General features: G+C 31.5%; 2 protein-coding genes across 14 annotated transcripts; one reads left to right on the plus strand and one right to left on the minus strand.

The window, feature by feature from the left end:
- Window positions 1–260: 260 nt before the first annotated feature.
- LOC117166142 (NADH dehydrogenase [ubiquinone] 1 alpha subcomplex assembly factor 2) lies at window positions 261–1,304 on the plus strand. Of its 3 annotated transcripts, XM_033349887.2 has the most exons (3): window positions 261–421; window positions 640–982; window positions 1,044–1,304. In XM_033349887.2, the coding sequence occupies exons 2-3, from the start codon at window positions 659–661 to the stop codon at window positions 1,083–1,085; spliced, it is 366 nt and encodes a 121-aa protein (XP_033205778.1). In that variant the 5' UTR covers window positions 261–421; window positions 640–658; the 3' UTR covers window positions 1,086–1,304. The 3 variants fall into 3 exon arrangements, with proteins under 3 accessions (XP_033205778.1, XP_033205774.1, XP_033205777.1); XM_033349883.2 differs by having other exon boundaries at window positions 640–1,304; XM_033349886.2 differs by lacking the exon at window positions 261–421 and adding an exon at window positions 431–579 and having other exon boundaries at window positions 640–1,304.
- hfp (Poly(U)-binding-splicing factor hfp) lies at window positions 1,196–10,559 on the minus strand. Of its 11 annotated transcripts, none has more exons than XR_013060167.1 (12): window positions 10,401–10,559; window positions 9,827–9,878; window positions 8,705–8,768; window positions 7,753–7,818; window positions 7,329–7,489; window positions 5,734–5,792; window positions 4,903–5,116; window positions 3,904–4,390; window positions 3,611–3,822; window positions 3,144–3,537; window positions 2,598–3,062; window positions 1,196–1,577 (listed from the first exon to the last, which is right to left on the minus strand). XR_013060167.1 is itself a non-coding variant. In XM_076624877.1 (12 exons), the coding sequence occupies exons 6-12, from the start codon at window positions 7,383–7,385 to the stop codon at window positions 2,953–2,955; spliced, it is 1,533 nt and encodes a 510-aa protein (XP_076480992.1). In that variant the 5' UTR covers window positions 7,386–7,489; window positions 7,753–7,818; window positions 8,203–8,768; window positions 9,330–9,509; window positions 9,827–9,878; window positions 10,401–10,559; the 3' UTR covers window positions 2,537–2,952. The 11 variants fall into 11 exon arrangements, 10 of the variants coding, with proteins under 10 accessions (XP_076480992.1, XP_076480991.1, XP_033205668.1 ...); XM_076624877.1 differs by lacking the exon at window positions 1,196–1,577 and adding an exon at window positions 9,330–9,509 and having other exon boundaries at window positions 2,537–3,062; window positions 8,203–8,768; XM_076624876.1 differs by lacking the exon at window positions 1,196–1,577 and adding an exon at window positions 9,330–9,509 and having other exon boundaries at window positions 2,537–3,062; window positions 7,903–8,768.
- Window positions 10,560–10,573: the final 14 nt, after the last annotated feature.

Here is a 10,573-nt window from a genome sequence, read left to right on the forward strand (position 1 = left end):
TTTATTAACATGTATGTTTATTAATATGTAAGTAAAATGTTTTCTTCACTTTAAAAGCTTAATTCCTAAATGTATAAAGTTAAAATATGATATAAAATTAAAAAATTAATAATTCTAAATGTTATCATTGTCAAGGAGAAAACTTCGTTTACAAATTAGTACTAGATTAGAAATAAATAATACAGTATGTAAATTTTTCATGGACATAGAAATTGTCCATGAAATTTTCGGACTCAAGATTACCAACATAACTCACAGAAATACCAGTTTATATTTTCACCTTGGTCATGTTTTCACTGTACGCTGTGCGTATGCACAACAAACCGTTGCAATAATCGATGTAATCTTTTTCCATTGTTTAATTTAATTAAATACTTGTTTGTATTTATCTGAATAAATATCTCTACATACCCTGTGGAAGGTACTCTTTGTTTCCATGTAGTTCTTCATACTAAAAAACTGTTTGTGTATATAAATGTTGTAAATAACTATTATATATGTTCCTAATTAACTGTTGCTTAATGAAAGCTAAATTAAAGCATTACTTGTACTTATTTAATAAATAAAGATATTAAAAATGTATGATATAAATATCATCATTTTCATTAAATTACGTTTTAACAACTTTAATTTTTACAGTGTGTAAGGTGAAGTTCAAATGTCTGGAAAAGAAAGAGGTTTGTTTCGAATTATTTTAAAAAATTTTATTGCATCATTTAAACCAACCCAACATAAGCTAATTGGTGAAGATTATTATGGTACAAAATATTACGAAATTGAAAACCCAAGATCAAGGAGAAAGAACTTACCTCGATATTTCGTACCTGTAAATAAAGATGATAACACGCAAGAAGTACCAGTAGAATGGGAGGCATGGTTAAGATATCGTCGAAAAGATCCACCGTCAGAAGAAGAAATAAGACAAAATTATCAATTACAAATGATCAAAAAACGAAATGCTGCAGAACTAGAAACAAAACATGTAAGTAATGGATTACAAAAGCAAAAGCAAATTAACGAAGGAGAACGTGTACCATTTCCAGTTTATGAGGAGTATAAAAATTATGGTCAAGATTATAAGATAAAATATGATGAACAAAAGCACGAAAAAGATAAATAGACATAAATAAAATATCTGAGATTTAATTTAATTATATATACGCTTTTAGGATGTTAAAATTAATGGAATATCTAGTAAATATGTACAAACTTTATTATAACATATACTTGTAGTACGACATATAATTTAAATGTGTATATCATTTGTTTATAGTCTATGAATAAAACAATTTATTAATATGCTATTTTTCTGCATATGTACTTATATTCTTCTGTAAATTAGCCCTCTCTGAACAAAAATTAGTCTGCTACTGAATTTAAATAAAATATCCGTTTTATACAGAAGTAATAATAGTGATCCAATTGCAAATCTTCCATTCAATAGTTATTTCCAACTTATACTTTAACATTTAGCCAACCGAATAGGGATATCTGTGTGACCGACCGGGAAGATCTCTCCTTTTGACTTTTGCAACGCGTTCTCTTCTTTTTTTTTGTTATTATCAGTTATTGTTCACCTGAAATTGTTCCCAATTGATTGCGCCACTTTTTCTGCTTTTATAAAATACAGTATATAATAAAATACACCAATTTAGTGATATTAAAATTAATTAAAAAGTTACAATATCCATTATGACTACATAAAGCTATAATCGAACGATACCACATTGTAAAAAAATATTAAAATGCATCATGAATTTTTAATTTCACGTTCAAGTTGTGTTATTTATGTTTAACCCTTTCGCTATTACGGGCGACTACAGTCGCTCTCCGTAAAATGCCACTGACATACTACGGGCGACTACAATCGCTCTGCGTAAGATACCACTGACGTACTACAGGCGACTACAATCGCTCTGCGTAAGATACCACTGACGTACTACGGGCGACTATAGTCACTCTGCGTAAGATGCCGCGTATTATACATACGACGAGTATTGTACATCCTCAAGCCTTTTATTAACAATAAAACGGTGTGACAAGAGGGCAATGTATATGTTGTCCTCTTTTCACAATGAAGAGTTTCGAAACGTCATTATCGCACGCAGAAAATGATTAAAAAAACCAAAGTGTGTTTTCGATTATAATCGATTGATGGAAACTGTGGAGCGAATCGCGATACCAGTGCCAGATTTGCGATGTTGGCCAATGTGTAACACCATGTTTCGAAAAATACTACACGCAATACCATTATTAAAAGCTATTAGTATCATATCATATTATATTATATTATTAAGAAGTTATAAATACTCTGTTTTGAGGAAAGTTTTTTTCTTCGAAAAACACCGTCAGAGCAGCTCGGTTTGCAGTGAGACGTAAACGCGGCCGCGTTTATGATCTTTCTCGCGTACTATGCTCTGTTTTGGCGCGGCGACTCGTTCAGCGGGAATGCCGCGGCGGAGAAGCCGCCCGTAGCGAAAGGGTTAATCACCTTTAATGTTTTTAATGTTACCTATATTTTTTTATACTTTTAATATATACTTTTAATTTGATGTTTTGTATAAACAATATGTGAAATCGTTAAATAAAATCATTACCTTGGAAACATGCGCGGTGGACAGCGTATAGGTTAACTTGTTCGAGCGCGGTGAGAAACGTATAGCTCGCTGTGACGCGCGCGGTTGGCTAAGTGTTAAAACGATTTTTTAAAACTATTATCTTACTAAGTAATGATAATAGTTTTGACTGATCTATTAATTTAAAGTCTACAAAAATGTAGATAAAAATTAAAAGCTAGACTTCTTAGTCAGAAGATAGACTATAAGTGTTGAAACTTCAAAAGATGTATTATGTACTTTCGATTAGACGCACGGAATATCACTCAACGATAGTATAACTTTTCTTTTGTTCCAAAGAAACTGACGAATTCAACAGATAATAAGTATCTTATGATCAACCAGAAAAGTCACTATTATCAAATAAAGCTTGATCATATAATTCTCCCTTCACTAAACGTCCACCGAAATAACGACCATTCAAAGAATCCCTTGCACGTTCCGCTTCTAAAATGATTATTTAATATCAATATCAAATTAAAATTCACACTTAATTAATTAGAAAACAATAATTCGTTATAAACTTACCACTCATTTGAGAAAATTCAACAAATATTTTTACGATAACTTCTGCATCTTCGTCATCTTCCGATTGTCGTTCATTATAAATAATAACTCTTTCTACAACTCCAAATTTAGAACATTCATCTTGAATTTCTTCTTGTAAACTTTCATCTACATCTTCTGGGGCTACCATGTTTCGTAAAATAACAACACGGGATTCAACTTTGCGCATAAGTTTCTGCATAACAAGATGACGCGCACTTTGTCCTTTGATCGACATATTTTCTTGTTGCTGTAATGTTTGGGGTTCTGTCTCCTCTAACAATTTCTTCTGTAATTCTTCCTGTTGTTTTTGATGAGCTGCTTGTTCTTGTGCCCGTCTCATAATATCGGAATTCGTCGTAGTTGTAACAGGTATCTAGCCACATTTCAAATAATTTAAATATTGTAACTTTTCAACGTATGAATAGAATAATAAATGAAAATCTTACGACTGGAGTTCCTACTATTGTAGGTGCTACAACAGCTGGAGGAGGTATAACAACTGGCTGTCCAGGTATCGGTTGAATTATCGCAGGAGGCCGAGTTAAAGTTTGCGGTATAGCTATACCAGGCGGAGGTATAACAGGTGCTACCGTTGCTATAGTTGGCGGTGCCATCATTGTCGCTGGGGCAATAGTGGGTCTTACTATACCAGGCAAAGCTGTGTATAAAATTCATGTTCATAATGACTTCAAAGAAAATTTCAGATTCTAAAATTTCCTCAATCACTATTAACTCATACCTTGATTCAAAATCGGCGGGGCAGCTGCTCCAAGCTTGGTCAAACCAAGAGCAACTGCATTACTAGCTACAGCATCCATTGCCTGAATTTTTGCAGTTGCAGCTGCAGCTGCAACCGCAGCAGCGGTAGGCATCATACTAGTTCCACTTGGCGGACCCATAAGAGCATTTGGTGGAGTAATAGCTCTGCCTACTCGCAAGTATTGCCCACCCAAGTCAAATAAATTCATTGATGCGATAGCTTCTAACGCGGCCTGCATTGTTTCGTATTCAATAAAACCGTAACCTTTATGTCGATGGGGCGAGCTGCCTTGTGCCAATTTACAATATGTAATCGGTCCAAACGCTTCAAACACGGATTTAATATCATCCTCGGTTAAATCTTGATGGATTGATGCAATATAAATTCGATTATAGTGTTTACTTTCTTCTGTAATTTCATCAATAACAGACTGGGCTTGGGGCATATTCGACGGACGCCCCACAACCTGAAGAAAAATAAAAATTCATAACTAATACTTTCGACTATTAAAAGAAAAGTATTTGTAACGAATCTGTCAAATATTAATATTTTAATTACAAAAAGAGAAGTATAAAAATAGGATTAGGTCCAGGAACTATATTCTTTATTCAAACACAACTTTTGACGTGTTAATAATAATTTTACTAATAAAAAGTATTAATTTTTATACAAATAAATCTTTCCTACCAAAACACATATTTGTCTAAAATAATGCTAGAACTCATTGTTATGTTCGTAAAAATATCAAAAAAAAAAAGTAGTATCATAAGAGATTTTAAAATCTACGGTAAGAATCTAATGGAATCGTTAAAGAGTTTAACAAGATTTTTTTGACCGAAGTACATTTTCTAAATATAATGCAATTCAATCAAAAGGAATTTCAAATTGGATAAGGCTAAATAAAAATTTGCCGACCTCCGGCGGGATGATAGGATTGCTGGGGGACAGGAAATTCGTTATATAGGTACGTCCTGCTACCTTGATGTTACGTCCACCAATCATGACACCATTCATTTGTTCCAAAGCAAGTTGTGCTGCTTCAGGTATCTCGTATTCGACGAATGCGAATCCTTTGTGCTTCTGTGTAACTGGATCCCAAGACATGTTGATTGATTTTATAGGACCAAAAGGCAAGAAAGCTTGCCTAATCGTGTCCTCTTTTAATTCAAAACTGATGCTGCCCACATATACCCTGTCATATAGGAATTTTATTTTAGGTGATAGTCGCCCTTCGTTATATTAAACCGAGACATTACTGTTCAATTATATCCTAATTCATTAAGATACTCACAATCGTATCCTATCATAATCAAATAAAAAGGAAAAAAAAAGCAGAACAAATTTTTGAAGGTTCTTCTAAAAAAAAATGTGTAAAGGAATTGTTATTTAAAAAAATATTGCCAATCTAAATATATATATATACTAAATAAAGCACAATACTTCGACAATACTTGAAATATAAATATATCATATAAAAATATATCCGTTATAAGTGACTATAACATGATTTTACTAAACAGAAATTTATTGAAAAACTTGAATTTCCAATTTGGGACAGTATATATATATATAATTGAAAGAATTACAAATGAAGTTCATAATACTGTACTCGAATGATTTAAAATTCTTAACAGTAGAAAGAACGTATATATAATTTTATTCTAAATAATTAAAATTTATCAAAATCTAATCTGAATGACGAATGGAAGCTTTTAGCCTATACACAATTAAATTTAGAATGTATTTTCTATTTAAAACGGCGAGTATCGAAGACGAAATTTGGAGGGCTAAGACAAAGAACAAACAAACCTGCACATGAGGGCGAGAGCCTGCTGTCTCTGCACCTGATTCCGTTGACTAGCCATTTGCTGTAACACAAAGGACCATAGGCCTTCTATTGATATCCCTCCCCCTTACATACACCATGTCTCATTCATCTCAAAAATCCCCCAAGCTCTTTTACCATTCCACCTTCGTTACTCAACTACTCTTACCTTAACCTTTGATTAAGGAATTAATCAAAGTTAAAATCTTGATACTACACTCAAAACTACAGATCAAAGCAACATGTGAACTGCAAGTATTTTCATAATAAACTCATTGAATAATAATCTAAATGTAGTATCTTCAACAAAGTCAAGTCAAAAAATAATTCAAATTTTTAACATTGTATTCTAAATATAAGTACAGTATCTTTGCAGCAAAGAGAAAAAGAATAGTTGAGCTCGAAAGTTTATATTGATTATTTTTCTCAAATCATCCAGAGATTCATGCACAAAAACTTGTCCTCCTTCGCGCTGGTACAGCTCTGCTCCCGCCGACTACTATTCTCAAGATATCTAACCTTCGCTTACAGTAGTAACTCAGGAAAACGTTTAGGAGTGTTTGATTGTAAGGCGGTTTCGTATCGTTTCTGTCTTGACTTGGTTGACACTAACCTGCACATTAGCAATAAAACTTGCTGCCGCAGGACCAACTTATTCTTCTGCGGGGAGAAAAAATCAACCGATCAGAGTTAGGTTCCAGTGTTCGTTTTTAATTTCTGTTATATTTTTTGACTTTACTCGCTCGTCATAACGAACACAGGTTAATATATTTAGGATCAAATTAAAGATTACTCGGCGGGGCGAGCTAAATTGTAAGGACAAACATCAGCTTAAAACGCTATAGACATATTTCTCTCAATTTTTGTTATATAACTGGCAAAGAGCTAAATAGAGGAAGAAATGTAAATCCATCTTTTAATAAATAGCATTTTTTGAGACAAAAAAGAACCCCATAATTTTAATGTATCATTTCATAAATGTATACATTAATTCCATTGTTCATTCCTATAAAGTATAAACAATCAACATTCAATTAAATATTACAAATTTAATAGAAGATTGATTTACTATATACCATTTTCATTGTTGATTATATACAAGGTGATTGGTAATTGGTGGTACAAGCGGAAAGGGGGTGATTTTACGCGAAAAAGGAAGTTGAAAATATAGAATAAAATTTTTTTTTTAATTTTTCCATCGAGACAATGATCTACAATGACATCCGTTATAACGTACCGCACGCGTACCGAGCGAAAATTCAAAGTCGATTTTCTCGAAACCAAAGTCTCAAACGAAAAATTTTTATTCTATATTTTCGACTTCTTTTTTCGCGTAGAATCACCCCCTTTCCGCTTGTACCACCAGTTACCAACCACCCTGTATATGTTAATTGTTTTATTAATTCCGTTGATATGAATGGAATTTTTAACACATTACTGATCATTCTTATTCAAACAAATCAATGGTAATAAAAGAATAGATAGATATTTTTTCAATATAGAAATCTATGAATGTACAATGGAATGTAAAATGTATGTTAGGCGAGTAAAGTTTATTAGCGTCATGTTAAAAAATTACCTGCTGTTGATGCGCGAGAGTCTGCTTCATTAAAACCATTTTGATGCTTTGTTCCATTGCATACTTTTTTGCTCTATTTACTGTATCCTGTTGTTCAGATGTAATTTTTGGAAGACCCGCACCTAGAATGCCAGGTAATGTAAGATATTTAGCTCCAGGTCCTGTAACAAAATAAATATTATATGTAAAATAAGACATGCTTCATTAATACATGTTTTAAAACAATAATGTTCTTTCAGATCTTATCAGCTATTTGTTCACTAAATTATTATTGACTCTCAATATTACTTTAATTGGAGCAACAAATTTTAATTGTCACAATTTCTTTATAAACATCATATATAAATCTTAAATATTTTATTTAAATTACTTTAATAGCTTATATTTTTTCTAAAAAATGAAATAATATTGTAATACTACATACCAGCAACAACTTGTTTTATTTGATTGAGATCATATATAGGGCCGGGCAAGAACTCTGATGCATTCCCTACGAAGAAAGTTGGCATTAGACAAAGATGAAATATAATACATATTACATTCAGTACTTCCACCATCACACACACATACGAACTTTTTAAAAACTGTTGTCTAATATTTGCTTTGACTCTTTTTTACTTTTTTTTGCGATGATAGAGGTACCAGAACAATTCATTTGATTCGATTTCTTAATTTTTAGTTTTCTTATTCATTAAAATTAAACAGAATTTGAATTATACATGTAACTAATATTCAATTCAATATATTTAATATTTGGTATACAAGTATACTGTATAATTTTCTTAAGTTTTATATATCTCTATAAAGTCTTTAAAATGGATAAAAAGTGAAAGAAATGACTTAAAAAGAGACGGAAAAAGTAACGATGTCGTACAGCAATTCCCACTGCGATAGGATCGTCCTCCAAACTGTAAGTTCAAAGAAATTAAAACAATCAAGAACAGTAACGTTATTCTTGTATATAAAGTAATGTATGTACACAATTACATGTATATACTCATACAAATGTATTTTGAAATAGAAATACATTTCCTTCTTTTTTTTCACGCCATTAAAATAAAAGTTATTTTATATTTTAGAAGAGAAATAACGTCAAGAGTATGCTAAAAACAATATCAAAATTGAAGAGAAATCATTGCAATTATTCAATTAACAGAGTTTTCACATTTAAATTTCATTACTGTTTACACTATCAGCCCCAAAAAAAGACTACCAATAACTAGATTAGGTTTCGTATGATCATAACCAATTTGGTCTGCTAGTCTCTGAAACAGAAATCAGAACACGTTGAAACGTTTCTTTTTCTCTTTTATGACTTTTGCAGTTTCACGAATTAATACTATTAGCTTTGTTCAATCATTTGATTAACAGCTAACCGTGTTCTGGGCTGAGCAATGATGGTTGTGCGCATACTATCCGAGATTGAGGCGACGCACAAATCTGTAAGCACAAAGCAAAGGAGAATACTCTCAGTGCATTTTCTGCGCCATTTTCTTACAGTTTGCCTTCTCCAACCTATCACGTAATTAACCCTAACATGTTCTGTATAGCAATGGCGATCCTAATTAATAAAAAAAAATTTATCGCGATCGACCTTCGTAAAAATATACTTTGCTTGTGATGTGCACCCTGTTCTAATAACATTCTTTTTGTTTATAACAGGTATATGTCTCTTCTTTAATAAACGAACAAATTACCTCATCTTTATGTAATAATATAAATGTGATTAAGAAAATCTTAAAAGACATACATCGCCATTGCATCTCCTATTTATAAGCTTCTGCCTTATTTTTTTGCACTTAAAAATTAAATCGGGGATCAAAGAAATTATTTACATTATAGCAAAAAAGGACATTGAAGTAAAAAGGAAGATATGAAATAAAACAAAATTTAGTACATCAATGTTTCAAATAAAACATATTCAAACAATTATTTTTACTTTAATAAAATAAATTAGAAGCTTATAATTAGGATGAAAGAAAATTACCCTAAAATGCTGACCTATCTAACATACGCATCATATTTGGTACTCGACAATAGATGCTGTGTCAGTGGGAGTTTGCAAAACTCTGATTTGTTCTGTTCAACGAATGTAGCGTTCTCTTTCTTTGTTTGGCGCACGCTCATGATCACAGCTCAGTCGTAGGCCACAGATTCTGTACTGTCTCTCCGCTGTAACATCTCAGAACAGAAGGACAACCATACATTAGTTTTATTGAGGGCCAACGATCACCTATCACCCTAGCCTACCAAAATATATTCTGAAACTGCAATAGACCACTCAACACTTATAGCTTGCCAGCAGTTTAATAGAAAGCTAGCACCTGATTGTCCTAAATAAATAATATATGTTTTTCTTCATCATTTCCTTTGCTTAGAAATATATTATGCTTGCTGTTGCTTCTGTGTTCACCGTCTTTTCCAGTTGTACGCTTAATTGTATAGTTTATTAGTGTACATTAGAGATATACATTTATTTGGGAATATTAGCAATGTACCTTCAACTCTAGGTTTCTTGTTTGGAGGTTCCACATTATTGGATGTTGGTGCCTAAGAACATATAAAACATCTATTAGATTTTACGATAAAAATTAGTGATTACTAATAAAAGAAAGTTTTTACGTTGCTTATTTATTGAACTACTATAATATCATTTTTATTAGTTCTAATAATATAAACATAATAATATAATTTTAAATATAATAACATCCATTATAGTCATTATAGTAAAAGAAAACATATTTTACAATTATGTGAAAAGGAATTCAAGAAAAAATATAAACATATCTTTAATGAATCTATGTTAAAATAATATAACTTAAAAACAAAACTAAAAAGAAAAAAAGTTAATAATTGTATTCATTATATATTGAATTATTATTAACAGGATGTTAGTAAAATATTGTAGAAATATATTACTATCATAGATTTGATTGAATACTTCGAAAGTATTAATCATAAGTATGTACATTACAAGCATTTTACAACCGCCATTATGATCCGAAAAATTTGTTACTTCTATCAATTCAATATTTCTTGCAGAAATAATAATTGCAGAAGTAATTAACTTACCATGGCCATCGCTCCGTTCATTATATTTTGTGATCCAATAAAATGAGTCCAACTTCTTTTAAACCTACTTTACCAAGCAAATTTCAAACGATTCTGAACAAGTAACTTATGTGCAAAATGATCCGAAGCTTGCCTTTACGGAAGTGTTATAAGTACTATGTAAGTCAGTAACA

Source organism: Bombus vancouverensis, chromosome 15 (genome assembly GCF_051014615.1).
Source record: "Bombus vancouverensis nearcticus chromosome 15, iyBomVanc1_principal, whole genome shotgun sequence".
Taxonomy (NCBI): domain Eukaryota; kingdom Metazoa; phylum Arthropoda; class Insecta; order Hymenoptera; family Apidae; genus Bombus; species Bombus vancouverensis.

Coding starts and splice junctions, on each gene's coding strand:
- LOC117166142 (XM_033349883.2), top strand. CDS start 659: ATGTCTGGAAAAGAAAGAGGTTTGTTTCGAATTATTTTAAAAAATTTT.
- hfp (XM_033349777.2), bottom strand. CDS start 9,862: ATGTGGAACCTCCAAACAAGAAACCTAGAGTTGAAG. Junction 8,769..9,826: donor CAAGAAACCTAGAGTTGAAG/GTACATTGCTAA, acceptor TTGTGCTTACAG/ATTTGTGCGTCGCCTCAATC. Junction 3,538..3,610: donor CAATAGTAGGAACTCCAGTC/GTAAGATTTTCA, acceptor AAATGTGGCTAG/ATACCTGTTACAACTACGAC.